General features: G+C 51.5%; 1 protein-coding gene across 2 annotated transcripts in view; it reads left to right on the top strand.

The window, feature by feature from the left end:
* The window catches only part of NSF (N-ethylmaleimide sensitive factor, vesicle fusing ATPase), a 47,442-nt gene that overhangs the window by 889 nt on the left and 18,645 nt on the right, over window positions 1–27,908 (top strand). For both annotated transcript variants that reach the window (XM_077313677.1, XM_077313678.1), the window contains exons 2-8: window positions 8,440–8,525; window positions 10,048–10,147; window positions 11,973–12,012; window positions 15,393–15,559; window positions 16,393–16,500; window positions 17,497–17,572; window positions 20,738–20,893. In XM_077313677.1, the coding sequence (XP_077169792.1) occupies window positions 8,440–8,525; window positions 10,048–10,147; window positions 11,973–12,012; window positions 15,393–15,559; window positions 16,393–16,500; window positions 17,497–17,572; window positions 20,738–20,893 (733 nt within the window). The remainder of the gene's footprint in view (window positions 1–8,439; window positions 8,526–10,047; window positions 10,148–11,972; window positions 12,013–15,392; window positions 15,560–16,392; window positions 16,501–17,496; window positions 17,573–20,737; window positions 20,894–27,908) is intronic.

The raw sequence follows: 27,908 nt of genomic DNA, 5'->3' as shown, positions 1-27,908 counted from the left end.
TGGGCAGCCGTGTTGGTCTGAAGTAGCACAATAACATCTACTGGGCTCTGATTTTATTGTGCTCCATAAAAATTGTTCAGGACCAGTGGATGTCTGAACTGCGGAAGGCTTTATTTCATACGATTCCCCAGAGCTGAAGGCACTGGCTAGGTTCCTTTTCCACAGGTGCACGTCACATGCTGAAAGGCTGCATTTGGGGCGGCCTCGGAGTGGCAAAACGATCACGCCCCAAACATCCGCTTAGTAGAAATGTTGATTCTTAATCTTAGTCTTTCTATAGCATCAGGATAGAGCAACAGTCCAAGATCACCTTCGAAACTAACTAAATGTGGGCCGGGGATGGTTTTTTGTGAGTCACTGCATACGTCTTCAGGGATCTGGACCACAAGGCATCTGAAGAAGTGAGCAGTGACTCACAGAAGCTCATGCCTGACCACTGATTTGGTTAGTCTTTAAGGTGCTGTTAGACTCTTGGTCCATCCTACTGCTACAGACAGCCTAACATACCCACCTTGATCTCTCTTGATGGTGTGGCTTAATTTATCCCCCCTCCTCTAATCCCAACTCTTTGATCTGGGCCCCTTCCTGTATTCTATCCCACGTGCTGCGGCATTTTTCGGAGGCACCAGCTATGCCCAGCTATCCAACAGGTCTTCCTGCTGACTCAGAATAGGTGCCGGTGCTGGCAATATCTCAAAGGTGTCCTTTCGCTATGGGGCTGCTGCAGCGGGGTGGGCTGAACCAATGGCTGCACTCAGATTGCCAGACCTACCCCCCCCCCTCCACTGGCAGTCGATTGGTCGGGGGGGAGATAGAATTGCCAAAATACAGGTTGGGAAACTCCTGGAGATTTGGGGATAGAGGTGGAGAGAGCAGGGACCTCAGTGGGGCACGATACCATAGAGTCCACCCTCCAGAGCACACCTTCCTCCAGGGGGAACTAATCGCTGTAGTCTGGAGATGAGCTATACTTCCAGGGGATCCCCGGGACCTATCAGGAGGGTGGCCTCCCTAGGTTACCCTGACAGCTGTCATCTGTTTTAGTGCTATAATAATAAGTAACAATGAATCACCCTGTGGCCCCAGGAAGGTGCTTTGCAAAGAAAGAGGCACAGCCATGTCTCTCTGCCCCAAGCAGCTTCCAGTTTAAACACACAGCAGGGTTCCTCCTGTTACCTCTAGTAGGAGTGATTCACTCACGGCTTCAGGACCAGTTTCTGAGTCACCCCTGCTCCCTTCTAGTACTGATCGGCTTGGTAAACAATCTCTCTGCCCCCTTCCCCCAGCTCTTGACTCTAGCGGTGACCCCCAGGCCCCAGCCTTTCCAAAGTGTCTTCCTTAGATGGCTTTGGTCCCTTCCCCTCCTTCTCCCTCCCCTCCTTTGGGGCCATTGCTATAGGTCTTTATCTATCCTAACCATCTGAGGTTCTTTGTAGATGATTCCAACCTTACTTGTTTTTATCTGGCATATATAAATGCCCCAGGCCACACCCCTAGTGCCCCCCTCCCCGCTCCCCACCTACAAACACACACCTCTTTCCTGGTGTTAGGTCTCCTGCAAATTCAAAACACACTACACCTTTTTGTTGTTGCTGTTGTACGGCAGTCTGGGGGAAAATGTTATTTGTAAAAGTTATTTATAAAAATCTCTTTGGGGAGAAAGAGAGCGAAAAAAGCAAAGATTTGACCCCCCCCCCAGCCAGGAGCAAGCAGGAGAAGGCTTTTCTAGCCTCCTAAAGATGGAGCCTTTTAGGGGAGGGTTGCCACGTCTGGGTTAAGAAATCTGGGGTGGGGCCTGGGAAGGATAGAGTCTGGGGAGCAAGCAACTCAACCGGGATATGGTCCCCTCCAGCCCATCCTCTGATGCTGCCGCTTTCTTCAGGAAACTAAGCAGGGTTGGCCCCGGTCAGCACTAGGTTGGGGGACCACCAAGGATATCCAGGGTCCCTACTACCAGCAAGCCCCCTTGGAATGTCTCTTGGTAGGAAGATGCAACGACAGCAGGAAGAGTGTGACTGCTGCCCCCCACTGCCCCCAAATTCCTCCCGGCCCTCCTAGATCCTTCCACTGCTCCCAGACGGTGGGGTGTGCCACCCACTTCAGGAACCCCTACTCTGCTGTTTAGCTGCACTGCACCAGTCCTACTGTCCCCATTGTCTTTCCTGTCCCCCCCCAGTGTGTTTCATTTCAGACCCCTTTCCGCAGAAGTCTTGTGCCACGTTTTATATCCCCCTCTCCTTTTTAGGATCACTCCCTGTTCTCTAGTTGCTGCCAAGCAACCTGCATGACTGGCAACCTTATCTCACATCCTTAGATTAGGGGTGCCTTAACCTGTGAGATATTTTATAACTCACCCCCCCCTCCTCCTCCAGGCATAAATCCCTCTCTGTGGGTCCTGTATGGAATCAGTCTTGTTCAAGAGGCTCCCCTCCCTTTCAGATCACTGCAGTAGATTGTCCTGGTTGGCAGCGGCAGGGAAATAGGGGCTCCCTTTCCTAAAGCTCTTAATAGAAACGGCTTTTCCTTGGCAACGAATCCCCTCTCCCCCTTCGGTGACTCTCGGACGCAGCGTTACCCAGACGAGGCCAGCCAGATTGATGAATCCTGGAGAGATTTGTGTGATAAATACTTGGGAGAGGCGGGCATTGCATAAGGCTTCCTCGCCTCTGCTTCCTCTGTTGGGGGAAAAAGCAGCATGTGCGGGGCGGAGGGCTTGGAGGTGTTTGTGCAGCCAGCACCACACTGCAACCAGGCGGAGGGCTCTGCATGCCGGTCAGGTAGCAGGATGTGGCCAGATGCCGCCGTTCCAAACGATATCAGAATGGTCCTAATTCACTTTCCCTGCCACCCAGCTCCGGAAGGATGAGTTAGCAGTGAGATAACGGAGAAACGGAATCCGTAGACAGTCTCCCTGCAACCCCCCCCCCCTCGGTATATGCCTGGAAAGGCCAGGCCTGTTATCTTACTTCAAGGGGGAATGCAAGAAGGGAATTGATTCAGGGGCTGTGTTTTAGGCGCCTCCACAGTTTGCAGCACATCAGGGGAGCTTGGGTACTCGGGGCGGCGGGGAAGCCTCAGAAAAGGTCTGATACGGCATTGCTGCATGTTTATTTGTGGCACGGCCGTCGTCTTGGGCAGCGCAGCACTGCAGCAATGCTGTGGGAAGAGGCGGGCTGGGGATTGCATCAGAGCAGTTCTGGTTCTTCTGGCGGGGCTGGCTAAAGGGAATACCTGTTCCTTGACTCGTCAGAATAGCAGGACGCGTCTGTCGGTTTTTCCCTTCAAAGCCCAGGGATCGATGCTCCCAGCAGACAAGCCTCTCTGTTCTCCCCCACTCGGTGCGTCTCAGCAAAGGTCATTAAGGAGTTAGCGTTAATTAGGCAGCCTCGGAACGCCTGCGGGAATTCCCTGCAGGAATGCAGCGGTCTGGAAAGCTTCTTTGAAGTGCATCCGGTTTCTGTGTTGCTTGCGGCCCTGGGAAAATGGTGCTGATGCTTCAGGGAGGGAGGGAGGGAGGGAGGCAAAAGGCAGGCCCGCTTGGGGTTTCCCTTGGCCACATAAAAGCAGTGCGTTAACCGTTAGGATTTCCAAAGGCCATGTAGCCCAATTCCTTTTGAGCTGGTTTGCGTGCCTGTCACGTGACAACCCATGGCATATTGCGGAACTGTTTCCGAAAGTCCTCTGGGCTTGTGCATAGCTCGCCATATGGCAGGAGGTGTGGGCGGACAGGCAGGCTGCTGTCCAATAAACACAAGCCCAACAGCTCCTTGCTTGTGCAGAGCTACGGGCGGGCCGTGTGGGCCCAGGCTCTGAATTCAGCCTTCTTCTTCTCCCAGCACAAATTGGATAACTTGCCAACTCTGCTTGTGGTCAGGCCCAGTTCTGACTGGGATGTCTGAATCGGTGGCTGTTTCCGCAGCCACGAAAAATGCCACAGCGGCCTTCCTGAAGCTCCGCAGGATCACAAACCTTTTACACGAAAAGGAGCAGATCTGAATCAATTCCCTTTGCCTGTGCAGTTTGAGAATCCCCAGGAAATGCAATTTCTCCCCCTCCCTTGGGAGGGAATTTGTGTTTATCCAATGAGGAAGCTCTGCTCCCTGCTCCATTCCCGCCTCAAGTGGGGATGTATCAGTTCCGCCTACTATCTGCCTTCCGTCTCCCCCTCCCCTCTATATATCTTTTAAAAATTTTGAACATGGTTGCCTTACAATGCAAATTTGCAATAACAGTAGTGCCCACTTTCTGGGGATGCTCGAGAACAGGGGTAGTCAACCTGTGGTCCTCCAGATGTCCATGGACTACAGTTCCCATGAGCCCCCTGCCAGCATCTGCTGGCAGGGCTCATGGGAATTGTAGCCCATGGACATCTGGAGGACCACAGGTTGACTACCCCTGCTCTAGAAAGCTGAAAGTGAAAAACGAGGACTCTACATCGCTTCCCTCCCATGCTTTCCCCATCTCTGGCATCTAAACACACTTTACTTTAATGATTTAAGGTGCAGTGGTGCTATTTGCAGCTTTTGTGCCAAAAAGCAGTTGTGTAGTGGTGGCTACCATGATTGTAGCCTAGCTTTCCGCTTCCCTGTGTTCAGCTCTTCCTTTCTTCCATGGGTGTGAAAGGCACATAGGATATCATTCTCAGGATGTCTTGCTGCTTGAAGAATAGCACCAACAGAAGGTTTTTTTTTAATATCCCGCTTTTTACAACTCGAAGGAGTCTCCAAGAGGCTTACAATCACCTCCCCTTCCTCTCCCCACAACAGACACTCTATGAGGTAGTTGAGGCCGAGAAAGCTCTGAGAGAACTGTGATCTGCTCAAAGTCACTCCGCTGGCCAAATGTGGAGGAGGAGTGAGGAATCAAACCTGGCATTCCATTATTCAATTTTAACACCCACTGTGAGATTGAGCAGAAAAGTGTTGGGGGCGGGGGCTGGGGAGGGAGTCAAACAAATCTCACGCTTGCTGGAGAAGCGGAAAGAAATGTAGACCTCCCGGTATGCTTGTTGTTGACAGCACCCCAGGTGGTGTGATAGTTGCCGTGTTTATTCCGGAGAACTGTTTCAGGCTGCCCGGAACTCCGAATCTGGCGGAATGACGCGGTAACTCTTCGAATCAGGGCTACCTGCAAGGGTGAGGGGTGCTAAGGGCACCTGGGTTCTTTCCGGCCCTCTGTTTTTCATCCTCTTTGAGAAACTGGCTCCACAAACATGTTGCATAATAATCTATGTTGCCCACGCCTGCTAAATTTGGGGTAAGATGAAGCTGAAAAATACACAGAAAGACCGAATACTGTGGGGTGGTTGGTGTTGGGTATGCATGGCTTAGAGCCACAGTGTGGGGCAGCTGAGTTCCTTCCTTCCTTCCTTCCTTCCTTCCTTCCTTCCTTCCTTCCTTCCTTCCTTCCTTCCTTCCTTCCTTCCTTCCTCCCTCCCTCCCTTCCTTCCTTCCTTCCTTCCTTCCTCCCTTCCTCCCTTCCTCCCTTCCTCCCTCCCTCCCTCCCTCCCTCCCTCCCTCCCTCCCTTCCTTCCTTCCTTCCTTCCTTCCTTCCTTCCTCCCTCCCTCCCTCCCTCCCTCCCTCCCTCCCTCCCTCCCTCCCTCCCTCCCTCCCTCCCTTCCTTCCTTCCTTCCTTCCTTCCTTCCCTCCCTCCCTCCTTCCCTCCTTCCTTCCTTCCTTCCTTCCTTCCTTCCTTCCTTCCTTCCTTCCTTCCTTCCTTCCTTCCTTCCTTCCTTCCTTCCCTCCCTCCCTCCCTCCCTCCCTCCCTCCCTCCCTCCCCATTTCCAGCACATGAGCATGCAGGGGCGTTCTGCTCCTAGGGGCGAGGGTGAGGCGCGAGGGACATTTTGGCCGGCGGACGCTTCCCTGCCTCCCACTGCAGTTACCCTGTAGCCCTGTGCCACTTGGAGAGGATGCAGATTTCTGCAGCAGCCGTGCTCTCTGCCCGGAATTAGCATGTCTACGCTGCAGCATCTCAAGCGGCTCAAGGGAGGCTGCTGCGGATTCAGCCCAGTTTGATGCGCACCCGGCCAGGTCGGCTCCTTCTGTCACAACGGACAGAGAAGTCTTTTGCTGCTGGTTCTCGGGCCCCGGGCTGGATGCTGCCGCTTGGAGGGCCGTGCGTTCAGTTTCTCTCATTTCTTTCCTTTCATCCAGCTCCGTGACAGATCTTGAGCAGCGGATAGCTGCTGTTCATCACTGTTTGCCCAGTAGACAAAAGGAGTAGAAAACAGTTTGCGACTGCTGGAGATCTTTTTGGATTCCTGTTAGAAAGTACAAAGGTGACGAAGAGCAGTCAGGAGACACTGCAGTAAAATCATTCCTGAAAATACTGTGGGCCACAAGGGCCCTGGCCCCTGAGGTGTGCTGAGCCCTGGTGTACTGTGATTTCCCAAGTTCCATGTAAGCCACCCTGAGCCTCAGGGGAGGGCGGTATATAAATATTAAAATGAAATGAAATAATGCCTCGTAGCTTTGTCGTCCTCTATAGACGCTGGTTGCCAGCTTGCTGTTGCATAGGAAGTGTGTTTCTCAAGCGGGATCTGGTTTATGTGACATCGGAAAAAGCTTAACTCACTAATCCCTGCAGAGCTGGTTCCAAAATAAACATTCAAAGCCCCGGGAGATTGTCGGTGCAATCCTAGACCTCCGTCTTTCTGTCTGTCTGTCTGTCTGTCTCGCTGGCTCCTTCAGGTAGTGAAAAGCGGGCCATAAAAAAACGAGGTCTTCTTCACTTTGTTATGGTCTTGACAGATGATGGGTATCAGAGAACTATTTTGAGCACCAAAAACGTTAGGCAAACTTATTAATAGAAGCAAGGGCATAGGATCATGATCAATAGCTTCCCCCCACTTCGAGATCAATCAAATCAGCAGAGATAAGGAAGCAGCCAGGGAAACTTGGCTTCAGAATTGTTCTGACTGGTAAACTCCCCGTGGTCTGCTCTCCCCTTCAGGCCATTTAAAATAATCAATCTTCTGCCGTCTATAACTGCTGTGCCTATTAGTTTACCGGATCAATTGTTACCCTCGGATGATCTATAAAGGTAAAGGTAAAGGTATCCCCTGTGCAAGCACCGGGTCATGTCTGACCCTTGGGGTGACGCCCTCCAGCGTTTTCATGGCAGACTCAATACGGGGTGGTTTGCCAGTGCCTTCCCCAGTCATTACCGTTTACCCCCCAGCAAGCTGGGTACTCATTTTACCGACCTCGGAAGGATGGAAGGCTGAGTCAACCTTGAGCCGGCTGCTGGGATCGAACTCCCAGCCTCATGGGCAAAGCTGTCAGACGGCTGCCTTACCACTCTGCGCCACAAGAGGCTCCGGATGATCTATAAGGGTGGTTAAAAATATTCCCGGCAACACGAAATCCAAGGCTTCTTGGGCTCCGCCAGTCCGTGCATTAAAAATCGCGGGCAAAAAATAGAATATGCCCCAGGATATCTGCAAGTCAAATAGCGTTCGTAGCTATCAAACGGATCCCAAAAAGTCACCGTTGACTTCTCCGCTTGCTGCCAAGGCAGATAAACATCTATCAAGGCCCATCTCAGCAAAGAACCACGAATGCCCAAGAGGGGTGAATCTGGAAGTGGGAGCTATTAAAACTATAGCACCATCCTGACAGTGATCTCAAACTACGGAGACCCCCTCAAGGGTCTTCTCTTCCCACCAGATTGTATAAGCGTAAAGCCCAAAGGACACGATTTTGTCTAGGGCCTGTGCCAGTAGGTCTTTAATTTCTGGGGAGGAGCGTTTACTTTTCCATCCAGCAAGGTTTAGGGTTGCCAGCTTCAGGTTGGGAAATACCTGGAGACTTTGGGGGAGGAGCTGGGAGTGGGTGGGATTTGGGGTTGGAAGGGTCCTCGGTGGAGTATAATGTTATGGGGTCAGTAGAATATCTACTGTATTTTGCACCTGGGGCAGTTGGTTGGGTGGGGCTTGTTGACGTGGGGGCCAGGGCCTCCGCAGAGAAATACCTGCCTGCAAACCGGGCACCCTCCCTGGTGCCTGACATTTTGCCACCAGCAATCAAGGGACAGCGGCAGAGGGGCCAGCTGCCTCTGGCCATGAGTCCCTTGGCTTGTCCCATCAAGAAGGTAGGATGGGGGACTGGCAGCCACTGGAGGGGTGGCCCCAGAGGGAAGGCCGTGGGGGGAGGGGGTTATACAGGGCAGCTGTCAGGTGTCACATTGTCCAACATGAGCAGTCACTGTGCCCAGCCTCAGGTCCATGGAGTTGGGGAGATGGGTCGGGCATGGCTAGTGTGTGTGCTGCCCAGTTGTCCTCTGCCTGCTGGGGCAGGTGTCATGAAGCATGGGTCGGTAGGGGTGTGTGGCTCCCACCACCCACGGGGGCTTGTCAGGGGCCAGTGTTTTTGGAAGCAGATCCCCTTCGGTGTGTTGTGTGTCAACGCTGACCTTTCTCTCTCATTCCTTCACAGACTATGCAAGCAGCGAGATGTCCTACGGACGAGCTCTCTTTAAGCAACTGTGCTGTGGTCAACGAGAAGGACTTCCAGTCTGGCCTGTGAGTGTCTCTGCTTTCCTTTTTTCAAGAAAGGCCTGGAATGGTTTCCGTGCCTTTAGGGGGCAGGGCACATTCTGGAGGAATGACGTGTAAGCAGGAGGGCGGGTGCAGAAGACCCTGCGTTCTTCTAGAAAAGTCACGGCATTGCTGCTGTTCCTGTTGTTATTACACAACCAGGGCCACAGTGTGATTTTTGCCCGGAACCTTATCACATTGCTCATATAGGGGGGCCGCCAACATGGGGCACCATAGTGCCCCCCCCCCCAAGGAGGTGTTCTACAAAAGGAGGTGGGGCCTCTGCCTTGCAAATCGTCTGACTGGCTATGCGTATTTTTCAAAATGGTACTTGGGCAACCGCCGCCACTACCACAGCACAAGGATCTCTGTGGCGTATTTTTGGCAGCCATTTTGGGGCCGGCTTCACCTCCTGCAGCAGCCATTTTGGGGCTGGGCTCATAACCCTGTGTCAGAACTCCAAAGCTGTCCACAGGCTCATGAAAGCTGGCAACCCCTAGCACAGAACCACACACCTTGCATCAGTAAGACATCCATGCGGATTGTTTCCCGTTCTGTTCGGTAACCTTTGCAGAGCTGAATTACGGCTGGACGGTTTTTAGCAAACAGGTGTGGGGCCAGCAAGCCCTTGGGTGGAGGCAAGAGCTGTAAGGAAGGCTAGCAAATAAATGAAGCGTGAATTATAAATGAAGAGTACGGGAAACAACCTCAGGGACAGCGCTGTGAGGATCTCTCATCCTTCTTTATGTGCGTGGGGAGAGAGCGCACTGTTTTGGCACTCAGTCCTGGCATTCTACGGAAGCACCTGTATCTGTTCTGGGGGAGGAAGCCTGCCGTTCCCATGGCAGCAATCTCTCGACGTCCAGGGTTCTCTCTGCAACTGCGAGGGATAAAAACAGCATCCATAGCTCTGCTTCTTCTCTGCGGATGTCTAAATATGCAGACAAGGGCCACGCTTACCCAAAACATCTTTCTGCAAACCTGAGGAACTCCTTAGATTTGCAGAAAGAATCAGACATCTTTAAAAAGAAACACATGGAGAGATGCCAGGAGAGGTGCTGGTGGGCGCCCCTGGGCACCACCCTAGGGGCCCCTGCTCTATGCTATCCAGGGGAGAGTTCAGCCCTTGAAAGTCTCTGACATCCACAAGCTCCTTGCACTGCTGGGAGGGCCACTTGGCTTGGAGCCAGGCCACGGTAGTGAAGAACATGGGGGTAGTTTTTGCCCTGGTCCTTGACTTTCCAGGCCCAGTCGAAGCCAAGCATCTCCCACGGTGCAAGGACTGTTTGGCTCAGCTAGCTCCAGAGCTCTTCTAACAACCCAATGATGTCTCTATGCTCAGGGATAGCCTGCCCAGAGCCGTCTTGGGTTTTTTAAAAAGGCGCTGGGCCGAATCGACTGTCTCCATGCAAAAGAGCATTTTGAGGCCTTCTCGCCCGAACGGAAGCATCTGAAAGCGTCTCTGGGTTTTTGAGGAAGCCTCGTTTTCTCTCCCCCCCCCCCCCAGGCACGTCATCGTGAGGACCTCTGCAAATCACAAATATGTTTTTACGCTGCGGAGTCACCAGTCGGTTGTTCCCGGAACCATCGCTTTCAGTTTGCCTCAGGTACAGTTTGACTTCCCCTTCCCCGCACTTATCAAGGGGACAGTTTGTAAAGGGTTTTAGTTCCAAAGGTTCTTCTAGATCAGGGGTAGTCAAACTGCGGCCCTCCAGATGTCCATGGACTACAATTCCCAGGAGCCCCTGCCAGCTTTCCCAGGGGATGGACTGGCACTAGGAAGTGCTTTCCCTGTGTCTGGCAAGAGTACATTAGCAAGTCCATTAAGAAGTGCTGTCCCTGTGTCTGGATGGAGTTCATTAGCAAGTCAATTTGTCAACGTCTTGTCTGTCTTATCTGATGAACCGTTGCAAGGTGTTTTTAGAGTCCCATGGCTTTTCAGTCTACTGTTTTTTAGGGCTGGTAGCCTGGTTTTGTAGATTTTCAGGCCCTCTTCTATTTTACTGAAACTGTATTTAGTTCCAGTCCATCCCCTGGGAGACTCCCAGGGAAGTAGCCCTCCTCCCTATTCCCTGCCATTGGCTAGGGGTGGGGAGGACACCTCCCATACCTGTGTTCAAGGCAGGAGGTGAGCTGGGGCTTTTATTTGCTCCTCAGGATGTCTGTGTGATATATCACATCCCTGTTTTGCAAGCCAAGTTCTCTAAAATTTCTCCTGCTTTGTATCGTGGTTAAGGAGGAATATCACCTCCGTAGGTTCTGCCAGGGACAGGGTGGCCAGCTGTGCTGGGTTTACACCAGAGACCAGGCTGGTGTGCTTTTTGGAATCCCTCCCGCAGTCTCTGCCCACGCACGTGCCGTGGGAAGCAGAAGGATCCAGCTACGCCAGTGCAGGCCGTGCACTTCCGTGCCGCATGCTGGGCTCCATCTGTTGAAAGGAAGGAAGATAATCTCCGCCTGACGATCTGGCTCTTGCAAGTCCCCAAAGTGGCACCGGCGTCAGATATTTAGCAGCCACGCTTAGTGATGTGTGATTAAGCTTCCTGGCTTCCCTGAGCTCCCTGCGGTATTGACGAGAACAGCCTGAACCTGTGAATCGAGCATCGCCCAGCCTGGGGAGTGAATTGCTGAGCGAGAGGTTTTATTTGGAGGGGGGGGACTTCCCCCTAATAAGCTTGCAAGGTTGTGAAGCTGTGATGAGAACACATCTGATCTAGAGGGAGGACGAAATCCTCGTACTAACCCCCGAGTCTTCGATGCCAGTGAGCCAGCAGTGTAAAGAGACCCTTAATATTATCGGGGGGAGCACATGGCCCAGCGACTTGTTTATTTGCTTAGCTTCATTTCTAGCCCACCTTTCCCCCCAGCAGCATAAATCCTTCTCCTCTGCATTTTATCCTCCATTTCTTGTTGTTGTCCGGCCAGCTGAGAGCCAGCGGAGGGACGTGATGAAGAGTGGTGTCTCCCCTGAGGCTTTGGGACTGTGAGCATTGAAAAGCGGGGTATAAAAAGCCAGCTCTTTCTCGTTCTTCTCCTTCTGCTTCTAGTTCTTCTGGTTTTGCAGGTTAGACACTCTGAGACTGCATGACTGGCTCCAGATCACCTAGTAAGCTTCCGTGGCAGAGTGGGGATTTGATCCTGGGATTCCCAGTTCCTAGTTGAATACTCTGCCTTGCTTGACTTTTAGGGTGAGGAAAGGAAAATGATCGTAAGCCACTTTGAGACTCCTCATGGCAGAGAAAAGCAGGGGATAAAAACCTGCAAGTCTTGGTTGTTGGTCCGACTACAGGTGCAAACTCTTGTTGTGGCTCTGATGTTTCTGTTTTTACTCTTAGCAAATCTTTCTCTCTCCAGGAGTGCTTCTTTTAAATACTGGCTTGTGGTCAGTTTTTCCCTGTTAATGCATCTCATTCTTTCTTTGCCCCCTTCTAGAGAAAATGGGCCGGACTCTCTATTGGGCAAGACATAGATGGTAAGTGTCTTCTATAAGTCTTTTTCACAGCTGGGTTTCTGGAATGGACTGACCAGAAAGAGAATTCTCTTGTCACAAAGCACCGCTGTAGTAGTTTGAGCATCTGTCTAGGACAGCCTTACTCAATTTTTTTACCGCTGAGAAACCCCAGAAGTGGCGCAAACGTGCAGAATATGGTTGGGAAGCATGGCTGTGTACACGCCCACCCGGGGCCCCTCCCCTTACCACCCCTCCCCCTTTTGCAGCAGCCATTTTGTTTCTGTGCCCACCATGTCTGAATTCCAAAGGGATCCACAGGCACTAGAACAGGGGTAGTCAAACTGCAGACCTCCAGATTCCCATGAGCCCCTGCCAGCAAATAGAGGGAAGCACAGTTCCGGCAATAAAAAACAATGCAGTTTTTCACTGAGTTTACATTTAAGGACGCGAGAAGGCTTGCAAACAATGGAGTGAGGTTAGCCAAGGAAGGGATCCAACACAGAGAAATACGATTGATTTGCTTGGTCAGTTCATGTATTTAGATGATTTATACCCTGGACCACGGTAAAGGAACAAGCACAATTCAAACAAATGCTGGGGAGATTCACAGGGGCAGATCAAGTGCAGAGGGGCACAGAAATATGTTGGGAGTGGGGGGGAAGAGTGTACTCTCACAAAGAATGCTCTGCCAGTATTGATTGTGTTGTGTGATTGTTGGGAAGGCACAGCCAACGAAATTTAGACATCTTGCCCCATGGAACCAATGTTTATACGCTCTTCTGAGCGTGGGCGTTCATGCTGGTTTCTGTAGAACAATGTAACTGTCTTGTTTCCCTGATATAGTCAGAGGCCCTTGGCATCGTTGGCTTCTTTTCCTGTCCTCTCCTTCACTGCTGTGATTGTGCCGCTGTCAATTCACGCACCCGTGAGCACGCTCTCCATGGTGCTGAACTGCCAAGTCGGCTGAAACCTCCCTAGTGCTTGTGAATGCACATCCACACCTGACTCACACCACTGAAATATAGTTCTGAAGGAAGCTTCCGGCGGGCAGCCATGTTGGTCTGCAGTAGCAACACAAAACTTGAGCCCAGCAGCACTTCTAACACCAACACAGATATATTTGAGGCATGAGCTTTCATGTGCGGGCACACTTCCTCACACAAGACAATTCTGAGGACAATGATCAAGCACGCTTGGGGAGAGCAGGAGGCAGTGGGATGCCCCGCCCTTGTTGCACAGCCAACCCCAAATCCTGTGACTCACTCACACGCTGAAAGAAACACGTAGGACTCCAGGCACTCATTTTGAGTTCCGTACTGGGGATCCGGACCAGGGCGCATAAATCATTCAGTAGTGAGGCCATAGAGTGGTAATTGCACAAAATGCATCTTCGGTGTGGTGTTCTAATTCCCAGCCTCTTTCATAACGAGAACACTGAAACCCAAATTGAGACAGCAAAGCCTTTAGTAACTGGAGCAGGCAGCGGCCCAGGGGCGGTGAGGCAGGGAAGGTGAAACGCATGTTCCATTTCGACTCCCGGATTGGCTGTTGGGAAACTTCTGGTGCAGATAGAGCGAGAGGCTCCCCCCCAATCTGGAGATGTTCCTGATGGGGGATTGTAATTGGGAAGCAAATTCCCCTCAGGCAGCAAGGAAAGATATTCCTACGGCTGAAGCATTTGTGGCAGGAAGAATCAATGAGCAGGAGGGGCAGGTTTCTTCCCACAGCTTCAGAGAGGGGAAGAAGAGCCTGGTTTTTGCATTTCTGATCAACAGAAGGGGAGGCGGGGAGGGCAGGAGAGGAGCAGGCCTGTTTCTCAGAGTCTCTCCTTAGGTTTTGGACAGAGTAGGCCAAGCTACCAAGTTGGGGGCTCCTCCCCTGCCACAGTCTTTAAAGTGCTGCAGGACTCTTGCACTTTTCTCCTTCTTCAGGCAGACTGACGGCTTCCAGTCTTGTTCTGTATAAAGGCAGTTAATGGTTAGAGTTTCCTCCCTACAGTTAATACCAGTTAAAGGGCCGCTTTCTGCCTTCACAGGTGGTATTATTTCACATTCCACTGTCCCAGGTGATTTATTAGCAGAACTAGGAAATAATAAAGATGTAAGAGAACAGGTTTTCCTCCAGGATGCAGAGATGGACAGATCTTTAATTGTGCAGTCCGAGTGTTCTCCATGGTTTAAGACCCTTAAAAAAGATCACAGCAGAGCCCTGTATCTGGTTAATATAAACGTGAGCCAGCTAAGAGTAGCGTTTTCAGCCCTGAGATTTCAGTCAATCCCCTCTTCTGTTCTGATATGCTCAAAGCCTCTTTATACCGATACCTTGAACTTGACCCGAGGCAGACTGGTAATCAGTGCCGTTGTCCGAGCCCTGGCTGAAAATGGGTCATACACAGTGTTCTGGTGAGGACCCTTGCAGCCGCATGTTGTACCAGCTGCAGTTTCCGGGTCAAAGCCAAGGGCAGGCCCGTGTAGAGCGAGTTACAGTAGTCTAATCTGGAAGTGCATGGATCACTGTGGCCAGGTGGCCGGAGGACAGGTAGGGTGCTATAGCTGTGCCTGGTGCAGATGGAAAAACGCCATATGGGCTAATTTTGTGACCTGAGCTTCCCAAATTCCTGGCGACCAGTGCAGGGGTTAGCTGCACTCCATCCAGGCAGGGACATTTCAGTTCTGTTTCATGTGCCAGGATTTACTAGCTAACCTTCTAGCAGCTTCGGTGGTGACGTGCTTTCTGCTTCACAAGACTTTTTGACATCTAGATGTCACAGTAAGTCAATCTAGATCAGGGGTAGTCAAACTGCGGCCCTCCAGATGTCCATGGACTACAATTCCCAGAAGCCCCTGCCAGCTTCTGCTGGCAGGGGCTTCTGGGAATTGTAGTCCATGGACATCTGGAGAGCCGCAGTTTGACTGATCTAGTTAAAGAAGAGAGGTTCAGGTGTGTAGCCATGTTGGTCCGAAGCAGCAGAACAAAGTTTGAATCCATTGGCAACTTTAGGACCAAAAATGTTTTAATCAAGGTATAAGCTTTAGTGTCTGGTGAAGTGTGCAAGCATACGAATTATACTTTGAATAAAACTTTGTTGTTTTTAAAGGTTCACCTAGATTCAAACTTTGTTTCAAATAACGAAGAGTTTCTTAAAAGGGCACTTTATTTTGAAGCGTTTGTCTCAAAGAGTCTTCTCAGTGGTAAAATCATAGATCAATCAATGGGTTAAAAGTATCTCTATTTAAAAATGAAGCGTTCGTTCTTTCAGTCTAAAAGAGGGTTGAAGGAGATGAAACCTTTGTTCAACCCTTTTTATTTTCCTTGAAGCAGGTGTATAAATATGGCTCAGATGCGAATCCAGCCACATGGAACTGATCTGCTTGTTTTTTTCTTTCCTTTCCTACTCCCAGTTTCCGTGTATAACTTCGATAAGACCAAGCAGTGCATTGGTACGATGACCATAGAGATCGACTTCCTCCAGAAGAAGAGCGTCGACTCCAACCCTTACGACTCGGACAAAATGGCAGCCGAGTTCATCCAGCAGTTCAACAACCAGGCGTTCACGGTTGGACAGCAGGTTTGTGTTTCCGCCGTGTTGTTTCTCCCTAAGCGTTGGGAGCGTTTCCATGCCGTGAAGCTTGGACCAGTTTCCAGACGAGAATTGGCGCTAGGCGGTGAATCTTCATGAAAGTTGGCCCTTCGGTTTCAGATCACTTATGATAGAAAGTCATTTTGCATCTGTAGGCTTGAAAGTTTTGAATGATTGGATTTCTTTACCCGCCACAACGGCGTGAAGATAGACTGTTCATGATTGTATATAAACTGGGTTTTTTCCGGGGTTTCTCAGTTCAGTTCTGCCTCTTGCCCCACCATGCCGATCTCGCTCTTTTCCGCTGCTCCAGACAGACGAACGCTCTATCTCGATCTACCCCGCAAAGCTGTTGTGTAGATGGCGCCCCCCAGCCAAGCTGCTTGCCCTGTGAAAGGGTCGTTCGACCCCCAGGTTGAGAACCACTGCAGTAAGGCCTTGTTAGTATATGTATTTGTCAGACTTAGAGGCGAGCCTCACGTTTTAAGAGAACCTGTTTTGATTAAAAAATGGGCCGAACATCTCCACATGAGACATGTCTCCGTGTTGGTGCGCCCAGGAGATTTCCCGAGGGCCTTTGCTTATCAAAAGCCAGTGGCAGAAATGTGCCGCATCCATTCTTGAACCTTTAAGGAAAGAAACATTTCAGTCCTGGTAGGTGCAAAGATAGCGGATTTGAAAAAAATGAGTGTGTGTGTGTGTAGAAGGGTGAAGTTGTGGTAGCACTCCGTCCTTGGGGGGGACAGGGACGGGGGAGGCCAAAAGTGCATGGCCGTATTTAAGTAACCTCATTTTTCCCCCCCTCTTCTTTGTCCCCACAGCTCGTGTTCAGCTTCAGCGACAAGCTTTTTGGCCTCTTGGTCAAGGACATTGAAGCCATGGACCCGAGCATCCTCAAAGGGGAACCTGCCTCAGGCAAGAAACAGAAGGTATGAGCCATAGCAGGATGGCCACAGTCTCTGGGCTGGCTCACACGGGCGCATGAGTGCCATTGGGTGACTCCACTTTTGAGGCCGCTGCACTAATGAACGTACTGCACTGGGCGTTTGTTGCCTGCAGAAACCCACCCCTTCCCATCCACACGGCATCCGAAAGGCTGCGGTCCTTCCCAAAGGATGGAGCCGAATCAAGTTTGGGAAGGGGGCCGGGGGAAAGGATCTCCTGTGGTTGCTTCCCCCAACCGCTCTGAAGGAAGAACGTGAAGCAGAACAACACCCCTGTGTAGAAGCAGCCCAGGTCTCTTTCCGAGTTCCCCGAGTTAGGAGCATCCGGGAGGCGCAGGTTCAGATTGTGGAAGGTCGCTGGGTGACCTTGGGCAAGCCACATTTTCTCAGCCTATCCTGGCCTACCCTGCAGGGTTGTGAGGAGGAAAAAAGGGACAGCTGCTTTGAGTCCCTGCTGGGAAGAAAGGCAGCATTTGGTTTAATTAAATAAACATAGAAGATAAATGAGAGCAAGCTGGGAGTCAGTGTTTTGACACCCTGAAGATTCTAACCATGTTGTGCAGATTGAACGCCATGCTTTGACATTTTACTTTCTTTACTTATTGGATTTCCTGCTTGAGAAGTTCTCCTGGAGCCTCTCCTGGTCTTGAGGCTTAAGAGGAGGAGGAGGAGAGCTGATTTTTCTGTACTCTGCTTTTGACTACTCAAAGGAGTCTTAAAGTGGCTTCCAATCACCTTTCCTTCCCTTGCCTACGATAGCCATGTAGGTGGGGCTGAGAGATCTCTGAGAGAACTGGGACTGGCCCAAGGTCATCCCGCTGGCTGCTTGGGGAGGACCAGAAAGGGATCAAGCCTGGTTCTCCAGATGAGAGGTCACTACTCTCAACCCCGCTGGCTCTGAGGAACGCTGCCGAGCGTGCACGGCCCCCGGTAACTCTTCAGGTTCTCTCATTGTGGCTTTTATCTTTCTTTTGCGCTCAGATTGAAGTTGGCCTCGTCGTGGGGAACAGCCAAGTGGCGTTTGAGAAGGCGGAGAGCTCTTCTCTCACTCTCATTGGTACGTACGCGAGGACGGGAAACGGCCGCTCGCTTTGGGCAGAGTGCAAATTGAGTTTGCCGGCGGTCCCACAAAGGGGAGCGTCCTGCAGTTGTCGACACACAACCTCTGCAAAGCCACTGTGGATGTGGAGACCCTCCCTTCCACCAAGCTTCGATAACGTTTTGTTTCCTGGTCGCTGGGAGGTAAATCTTCCTTGCTGAAGGCAGCCAGAGCAAGGAAGTGTCTATGTGCTCATGCCTGCATATGTGTGTGTGTGTAGATCTATAGTCTAAAGTCCATTCTTTTTTCAACTTCTGTACAAGTAGATCTGTAGTTGATTGTCAAGCTGCATCCCCCCCCCCCCCACTTTTAGTTCTGGATATTATCGTCTCATGTAAATCAGCACTGCCGGCATCTATGAATATGGTTGTGACGGAGAAGAAGAACTGTTTTTTTTTCTTTTCTGCCCTGCTTTTTTACTACCTGAAGGAGTCTCAAAACGGCGGGGTGGGGGGTGCGGGCGCTTCCTCCAGGCCTGTCCCAGTTTGGTCCCCCCAGCTCCAGCCCCTCCTTGAGGTCCCTCTTTCTCCCTCGGTGCTGACTCAGCTCTACCACCGAGACTCTGCCTGAAGGGTGCAGATAAGACGGCTGGAAGGAGAATTGGGAAGGGGGCAGAATTCTGGGAGAAAAGGTCCTTGAGTTCCACCCCAAGACTTCATGCTTTCCTCGCCTAGAGAAGGGAAGCAACAGAAAAGCTTTAAGAGGGTCCCAAATTGAAACCAGGGGGGCCAACTGAGACCTCTCTCCATCCTGCCCAGGGCCTTCCTCTTGCCTTCTGTCCACAGGAAAGGCCGGCCCTGGGGCGCGGGGAGAGCCCAACCCAGCTGGACCCCCCTCATGGGGCCGGACTCCCTTTGGGCTCCCTTTCCTGTCTCTCGCCGCAGGGAAAGTCGGGGCAGGCCGAGGGGCGGCAGGATTTTGCCAGAGTCTCCAGCAGGACCTTGGCTTCTGGTTCTCGCTGGCTCCCTTCAACGCTCCCTTGCTCTCTGCTTCTTGTTCGTTTGTCCTCCGCGTGCGGGAGGTGCAGAAACGCTGGCTGGGTGAGTGGGCCAGGGGCAGAGGTAGCCTCAAAGCTCTGCATGCAGCAGCGAGGGCACCGGCTGTCTTCATCCGCTGTTGGGTAAGGAGGAGAGGATGGTGTCCCATCGCCAAGGCAGGAAGTTTCCGGGGAAGCCAGCCAGCCAGCCTCTTTGAAAGGAGTTGCAAGGAAAGACCTGGCCGGGGTAGCTCAGGCAGGTCCGATCCCGTCAGATCTCAGACGCTGACAGGGCTGCCAAAAGATCTCTTCCTCTGGTTGAGGCCAGTTCCACCTCCTTGGGACCAGGGATCTTGGGGGAATGTCACAAAGGAGGTGGTCGCTCTTCTGTTCTCTCGGCCTGCGTACGTTGACAGAAAGCTTCCCCTCCTGTTTTTTTTTTAAATAAGCAAATTGATAATGTGGAATTACCGTTGATGACGGGAGCACGTGGGGCGTAGGCCCAGATACATGTATGTAAAGCTCATATAATTAAAACAGTGTCCCCGGGGGAAATGTGGACAATGGTTTGATTCCTTTTCAAAAAGAAGCTTCCTTCTCAAAGCATCTCTTAATCCCCGCAGTCTTGTGCTGACCTCCTTTACTGTGTCGAAAACAGTGTGAGTTTCATTGTTTCATTGACTCATAGAATCATAGAGTTGGAAGGGATCTCCTGGGTCATCTAGTCTAACCCCCTGCACTAGGCAGCCCTAAGCCTGCTGCTGATTTTTAAGGAGGGTTCTCCTGCAAGGTTTTATTCTGGGGTAAACCCAGAAATATCGACATGGGGTGGAGGGAAACAGCTACGCAAGGGTGGCCAAACTGTGGCTCTCCAGAGGTCCATGGACTACAGTTCCCTGGCTCATGGGAACTGTAGTCCATGGACTGCTGGAAAGCCACAGTTTGGCCATCGCGGAACTATAGGGTCAGTAATCTCAGCCTGAGTTTGTTTTGGTTTTAATCTTAATTGTAATAATACTGCACATGACCAGCATGTGGCAGTAGAGATTTAGGAAACCAGATTTAGGCAAGCCAGCCAGAGCTCAACCGACATTACCTTTCAATTAGAACCAATTTGCAAAACGGAGCTCTTCCGCCAGGGTTTTTGTCGAGGCCAGGGCATTGAAGATCTGGCCCCTCTCGAAAGATCAGGCTCCTCCTGAGATGGCCCCCCTGAGGCACGGGTATTCTGTTGAGCCTGGGAAGGGGGAGAAAGTTGTCCCCGTCCTGGGGTGGTTTCCACCGGGGCTTTAATGACTGTTTTATGGGGTTTTAATAATTACTGTTTTATGGGGTTTTAATAATTACTGTTTTGGGGGCTTTTATGACTCCCTGAGCCATTTGGGAGTGGCGGTACAGACACTGAAAAATAAGTAGAATAGACATGACACAAACTCTGAGTTAGGCCAGGATCAGAATGCCCATGTCATCAGGGTCTCAGGTGGAGCTGAAGGGGAGAGATGGGGACGGGGGGAGGGGGAGGGGGATCCTGGCTCCTGTTCTTAACCTTAGCAGCTCTCACTAGGGCTTTTCCTCCTACTCATTTCCTGGCTTGTGAATTCCTGTAATGCACGAGTGGCCGAACTGCGGCTCTCCCGTTCTCCATGGATCCTGCCAGGGGCTCATGGGAATTGTAGTCCATGGACATCTGTGGTGCCACAATTTGGCCACCCTTGCATGTATTTTGCTCCCCCTAGCGGTCAATTTGATAGCGCATCGCTTAATATCTGGCATCAATAAACGCCGGATGTAAAGCCCCAAAACATGTGCAGCGCAGGGAAGAACCCCAAAGAATCAGAAACACACAACCAAGGGAAATAAGAATGCAGGAAAGCCGTAGGTATATGTGCCCGCCAGGCTTACGTTGTCTACACCAGGGGTAGTCAACCTGTGGTCCTCCAGATGTCCATGGTCTACAATTCCCATGAGCCCCTGCCAGAATTGTAGTCCATGGACATCTGGAGGACCACAGGTTGACTACCCCTGGTCTACACTGCCTGGAGTTCCCTGCAGCATCCTGCTTGCTCGCTTGCACGGATTCCGTGTCCTGGTGAATCACCTTCCCCCTTTCTTGCTTTCTTTCTTTCACGGGCTTCTTGTCCCTGCAGGCAAATCCAAAACCAGAGAAAACCGCCAGTCCATCATCAACCCAGACTGGAACTTTGAGAAGATGGGCATCGGGGGCCTCGACAAGGAGTTTTCCGACATCTTCCGGAGGGCGTTTGCCTCCCGCGTCTTCCCGCCTGAGATCGTGGAGCAAATGGGTGAGTGCTGAACCCCAAGGTGGCTGCAGAACTGCTGCCGCGGTGCTCCGGACCCCGCCCCGGGCCCAGGGAGGAGGCTTTCTAGAGCAGGGGGCTCAGGGTCATTGTAGTCCATGGGCACCTGGAGAGACACCGTTTGGCCACCCCTGCTCTAGCGGGTCTTGAACAAGTTGTGCCGCCTTTCCACGTGCTTTCCTCCCAGCCCTCTTTCTGCGGAGCCATTTCTCGGTCGGAAGCCGAGCTCGCCCTCACCCCTTTCTCTCCATCAGGATCCCCCCTTAGGCTAAAGGAGCTTATCTGAAATTTGAAGAGTAGCGCTGCTTCCTGACACTCATCCTTCCCCCCCCCCCTTTGCATTCGTTTTAACTTGCTTGGCCAACTATATTTCAGGGCTTTAATGCCAAGCTGACATCTGCTCAGGATTCCTGCAATAATTCACGGGAGGGAGGGGGGAGGGGTTGAGCCTTTGGTCCCGTGCGGAACAGCAGAGCGCTTCCCCCTTCGACGTTCCCTTCGTGGCCTTTCCTTCATCCCGGATCTCCTAAACACGGAGCAGTAAATATGCCAGTTGTAGCCAGCTGGATCGATCCTCTGCAGAGCTGGTTGCTTTGGGTAGATGCAAGGTTAGATCGTAACTCTCTCTCTCTCTCTCACTGTTTCTTTTCTTCCTTTAAGTTCAGGCGTGGAGGGGGCAGGTTGGTCACGTATAAATTATTTTGAGCCTTCCCCGTCTGCAAAGGTGGCCCTTCGTAAGGTACGATGGTCACCTTTCCATGGGACACAAGTTTGACCCAGTCCCAATGGGAATGAGCAGGAGGCATTGAAAAGAAATGTATTCTTTTTGCCCAAAGAAACAAGGGTAGGCTTGAACACACTCCCCAAACCTGGAGAACTGGGCTTCCCCACTCCTCCTCCTCCACAGCCAGCTGGGCAACCTTCGGCCAGTCACAGTTCTCTTGAGGCTATGCTCACAGGGCGGTTCCCTCAGAGCTCTCTCACCTACCTCACTGGGTGCCTGTTGTGGAGAGAGGAAGGGAAAGGGGTTCATAAGCCGCTTTGGGGCTCCCATCAGGTAGAGAAAGGCAGGGCTTAAAAAGTAGCTCTGCCAGTATTCTCAGCGCCCCTCCTAACTTGTCCAGTTACTACTGTGATATTCCGATTTTCAGCTGAAGAAGACGTTGGTTCTTCTATGCCGCTTTTCTCTACCAGAAGGAGTCTCAAAGCGGCTTACAGGCGCCTTCCCTTTCCTCTCCCCACAACAGACACCTTGTGAGGGAGGGGAGGCTGAGAGAGCCCTGAGATTACTGAAGAAGAAGAAAGATTGGCTTTTATATGCTGCTTTTCTCTATCTGAAGGAGTCTCAAAGCAGTTTACAGTCGCCTTCCCTTTCCTCTCCCCACCACAGACACCCTGTGAGGGAGGTGGGGCTGAGAGAACAGCGCTATCAGGGCTGTGGCGAGCCCAAAGTCACACAGCTGGTTGCATGTGAAGGAGTGGAGAATCAAACCCAGCTGGCCAGATTAGAAGCTGCCACTCTTAACCACGGTCTCCCGCCTGCCCCTCGAGTGATGGCTGCGGCTAAGCTCCCACGATGCTGTGGCTTCTCTGTGCTGCTGGCCGTCCTCTCTAATCTGGGTGTGGCCACTGTCTGCCTTCTCATTTTCCAGCTCTTAGCAGATGGGGCTGCTGGTGAGTCTCCTCTGCTGCTGTGATTTTGCTAAAAGCCTAAAATTACAGCAAGTGAAATGTAGCTTCAAAAAAAAAAAAACCCCCGACAGTATTTGAAACCTACTTTGGGGCTGGAGTGTGGGTTTTCCCCCTCTAAGTACCCTCTTTTTACTTTGTAGCCCAGGGCTTTTCAGAGTGTGCGCTAGGATTTTCTTTTTTCTTTCTTTTTTTTGCATTCCTTCCGAAAGATAATTATTCTCTCGTTTGTGTAAATCCTAATAGAAGGTCTGCTGGATTCCACCCAGTTCAGCTCTGTTCATTGCGGCTTCTCCTGCAGGTGGTCTAGAATTTGCCCTACCGTTGAGGGTCAGTCGGTATTAAGGCAGATTCGTGGCTGTTGCCAAAAAGAGACACCGGGCATCTAGTTGCGCCCCCCCCCCTCCATCCCCATCCTGGCTGGGCCTAAATGAACCAAAAATATTTCACTTTTCTCAGGAAAACCAGTGGGCATGGGGGGGGGGGGGATCCGGAGAAAGTCCTGCATATAATCGTGAATTACCTATAGATCCAAGAAGAGCAGAGAGGCAGGAGCAATCAGGTGGTTTTTGGGCTTCTGTTGCAATCCCTTTAAAGTTTAAAGGGACTGCAGAGGGCAGCCCAAGGGTCAACTGTGTTGGGGGGAGCGAACTGTTCCTGCCAGCTCAGCTTGGCCCCAGGATCTGTGTGCTGCAGTTGTGTGTGTGTCTCCCTGCTGCACGCAGATCTGGCTGGTATAGGCCATCTAGTCCCACCCCCTGCTCAGTGCAGGATCAGTCTCAAGCATCCAGGGTAAGTACCCGTCCAGCCACTGCTTGAAGACCACCAGTGAGGGGGAGCCCCCCACCTCCTGAGGCAGCCCATTCCACGGCTGAACTACTCTGTGAAATAATATTTCCTGATATCCTGCTGATATCATCCTCCATGGAGGTTAGACCCATTACTCTTCTGCCAACAGGAACCTTTCCCTGCCCTCCTCTAAGTGACAACCTTCCGAAGACTTACAGAGAGCCCTCCTGTCCCCTCTCAGCCTCCTCTTCTCCAGGCTGAACATTCCTAAAAAACAGAACTGAAGCAAATCCTTACTGTTGACGTGACGCATTAAATGAGGCAAAATGACAAAGCGGGAGCCAACCCTATAGCAAATGATACCCCATAGTACAGAGCGCTGTCCCCAGTCATTTATCCTTGGTGAAACCTTTTGTCACAGTGCTGCCCTAATTGTCTATGTAGAAAATTTAATTTCGGGGAGGCAGCACAAGGAGGAAGCCAGCGCCCTGCAAGAGCAGAGGACTCCTGAGAGCTGGCTTGGTTGTCATGGTTATAGAGGGGCGGACACTAATCTGGAGAACTGTGTTTGATTAATCCCCATGCGGTTAGCTGGGTGACCTTGGGGCATTCCCAGTTCTCTCAGAGCTCTCTCAGCCCCACCTGCCTCGCAGGGTGCTTGATGTGAGGAGAGGAAGGGAAGGGGATTGTGAGCTGCTTTTGAGACTCCTTCAGGCAGTAAAAACATATTGTGGAAAACTAGAAGACCCAAATAGCCAGTGATATCCACACAAAGATTCCCGATGGACCAATGTCACACGTGTTTGCTCCTGAGCGGACTACTGGGGTCAAATTGGGTGGAAAACCTGGGAGCGCTCACCTTGCAGGCGGTCCTGTTAGACCCGTCCCAGTCCGACCTTTACAAGTGGGTTTAATGAGAGAGGCCGACGAGAGGCCGGCCGTTTCAGCCTCATCTGTTCCAAATGTCAACGCGCGAAGCATTCCTCGGGCCGCTGCAGTGATGACAACCTCTCTGGGTTCAGCATTGTCGTTTCTTCTCTTGTCGCCGTCCTTTTGGCTCGCTGCCGTGCGGCCGACTTGTTCTCACTGTGCCCATGCGCTGCGAGCTGTTAGCAGGCAGGCGAGCCAATAACAGAAAGGCTTGATAGCCCCGGCGTCCCATTACGGGGTGACCTTCGGGCCCATGGATGGCCCCGAAGCTAGATGGGGGAGGCATTTAGCCTTGCCAGCCTGGAGCAAAAATGGCGAGCTTCATCAGCTCCCTGTTAAAGGAGCTGACATTTGGAGACAGTGCTTGCCTTTCTCTCCGAGCCAAGATCAGATGTGAAACCAAGCGTGGGTGAGGTGCAGTTTTGGGGCCGTGACATTTTCGAGTTTGTCATCACCTGTCTATTTGGACGGAGGCTGAATCCACCGTTTTAGCCAGGTGGGTGCTGTAATTTCTAAGCCGGGGATGGTCTTTGCATGGAGGAGAGGTGGAGTCACAGCTCTGTGGTAAAGGACGTGTTTTGTACATGGAATCGTAGAATCGGGAGGGGTCTTCAAGGTCCTCTAGTCCAACCCCCTATGGAAGGCAGGAAACACATATCTACCTGTCCACTCACAAGGACCCCAATTCCATGCCTAGATGATGCCCCCCCCCCCGAAAAAAAAAGCAACAACCCCAAATCCCTGGCCATTCTGGCCTGGAATAAATTCATTTCCCAACCCCAAAGTGGCAACGGCCATTTCCCTGGGCCTGCAAGAAAGGGCCACAAGAGCCAAGCGCCGACACAATGACTCCCACCCCCCCCACTCACCATCTGCCTAATCATCACACAAGATCCTTGGGATGTTAAAAGCTTCGTGGGTGCTGATGGTGTTGGCTGATCCCCCCCCCCGTTTTTTTTGTCCTTGTCACACTAGGAATGTGAGTTATCTGACAGAATTAATTCGCCCTGGAAGGACTTCCTGACTCGATGGGCGTTAATTCTTTATATATATATATATTTTAATTTGTTTAACATTTATCAGGTGATATGACCAGGTAGTGGCGCAGAGTGGTAAGGCAGCAGACATGCAGTCTGAAAGCTCTGCCCATGAGGCTGGGAGTTCAATCCCAGCAGCCAGCTCAAGGTTGACTCAGCCTTCCATCCTTCCGAGGTCGGTAAAATGAGTACCCAGCTTGCTTGCTGGGGGGTAAACGGTAATGACTGGGGAAGGCACTGGCAAACCACCCCGTATTGAGTCTGCCAGGAAAACGCTGGAGGGCGTCACCCCAAGGGTCAGACATGACTCGGTGCTTGCACAGGGGATACCTTTACCTTTACCCTTTACGACCAGATACGGTCATGTCAACCCACCCACCCCCTCCCAGAATGGCCAATGGTGGGCCTGGAGGGGGTGGGGAGGGGAGGGGCCCCAAGTGGGCGTGTCCACCCCGTGCTTCCCCACCATATTCTGCATGGTCGGGCCACTTCTGGGATTTCTCGAAGCCTGAAGAAGGTTTCAGGGGTTTCTCAGCAGTAAAAAAAGTTGAGAAAGATTGATCTGTGAGTCAAGGCGCATCTTTCCCTCACTTCCCCCTACATTAAAACTTGAGGCATGTTTCAGGCATGGAGCCAAAAAGGTTTACTTTGGAGAGTGTAAGGGTGAGAATTGCCTCTCTCGGGGGATAATGAGACCATACTCCTGGGGTTCAGCGCCTGCAGTTCCCAGTGGTTTTTAAACACACGAGACACAGAAGTTGTTCCCCAGCAGAGCCTATTAGTGGCTCCCCTTGGGTGTTTGAGCTCAGGACATGCGGGATACGTTTTTCACAAAACCAACCCAGGTGTGGGGAGCTCCAGACACCAAATTTGCAGCTCACGGTCTACTCAGACCTGCCAAGGTTTTTGCATCTGTTTGGTACCTGATGGACGCAGACCTCCAGATTGTGGAAAGGAAGAGCCGGGCCAGCAATCCCTGCCTGAAACTCAGTTCGCAGCCCGAAAGGGAGGCTCACCTTGGGAGGGCTTTTATTTTTTATTTATTGCTACTATTCATTCAATTTCTATACTGCCCTCCCGGGCCCGGCTCAGGGCGGTTACCTTTCGGGATTGGAGAGAGCATCGCTCGTGGTCCCCCCTTGCCAGATGCTGAATGCGCAGGAGCCACGGGTGATGTCCATCTGGCCTGTCTCGCGGCAGAAATTCCCCAAACTCGTTTGCGTTGAAATCTGCCCCGACTTGCTCGTAGCCTTTCTGTAGCCTCTCCCGCCTCAGTGAGCTGGGATTCCCCTTTGCCAGCATCACTCATCATTCAAATCCAGCTTCCCTGTTTTTTTGACTACACAAGGGATCGTGTTCCCCCACGTGCTGCATTAACAGGCTCTTCCCTGACACTAATTTGACAAGGATCACTTTTAATTTATCACCACCTTGCTGGTTCATGTGTAAAATTAGTCTTTCACCTCCTGTAATATTTTTCTTCCCTCCCCCTTCCACACTGGGCGTCTTTCTTTCTTTCTTTCTTTCTTTCTTTCTTTCTTTCTTTCTTTCTTTCTTTCTTTCTTTCTTTCTTTCTTTCTTTCTTTCTTTCTTTCTTTCTTTCTTTCTTTCTTTCTTTCTTTCTTTCTTCTTTCTCTCTTTCTCTCTTTCTCTCTTTCTTCTCTTTCTCTCTTTCTCTCTTTCTCTCTTTCTTTCTCTCTTTCTCTCTTTCTTTCTCTCTTTCTCTCTTTCTCTCTTTCTCTCTCTCTTTCTCTCTTTCTCTCTTTCTCTCTTTCTCTCTTTCTCTCTTTCTCTCTTTCCTTCTCTCCCTCCCTCCCTCCTAGTCTGCCTTTCTCACTGGGACTCAAGGCAGATCACGTAGAGGGCTTTTTCCACACATGCGGAATAACACGGCTTCAATCCACTTTGGCCACTGATAGCGAGTGGATTTGGCCATTTCACACGGCAAAATCCAGCTGCCAAATGTGTCATTTAGTGTGTGTGGAAGCGACCGGAATAAAGTACAATCCACCGAGCAGGGCCTCCAGAAGGCAGTGGGATGGGGTTTGACTTGAAGGGATCTGAAAACCAACCAGAGGTGCCAAAGTATTAGCGTGACACACTAGACAAAAGGGGGGGAAATGACATAGTAGGAGCTGACTCACGGCAGCAGGCAGTGTGCATGCTGCACAGCGGCCAGAGTCTGCAATAGGGGCGTGCATTTGGATGAGTAAAACTCAAACCCAAATTGATGCTTCGGGTGGGGGGGGGGGTATTCGTTTTAACTTGAACTGAGAATCCCCTAAGGATAGATTCAAGTGGGATAGATTCATGTTTGTCTTTCTGAAGCAGCACAACAAAACCAGAGTCCAGCAGGGGCACCTTGAAAGATTTATTCCAGGCGTGAGCTTTCGGGTGCTTGAAGCACTCTTCCTCAGACTACGACCTCCTAAAGGCCCCTGGGCTTGGGTCACTGTGTGACTGGATGGGCCACTGGCCCTGGGTTTGGACCACCGGCCCGATCCAGCGTGGGATCTTTAAGGTTCTTACGGCTGCCTCCTCCCCTTTGTCTGTCC

The sequence above is a fragment of the Paroedura picta genome, chromosome 16 (assembly GCF_049243985.1).
Source record: "Paroedura picta isolate Pp20150507F chromosome 16, Ppicta_v3.0, whole genome shotgun sequence".
NCBI lineage: Eukaryota > Metazoa > Chordata > Lepidosauria > Squamata > Gekkonidae > Paroedura > Paroedura picta.
The sequence above is the reverse complement of the archived record's forward strand: the minus strand, read 5'-3'. Positions and strand labels throughout refer to the sequence as shown.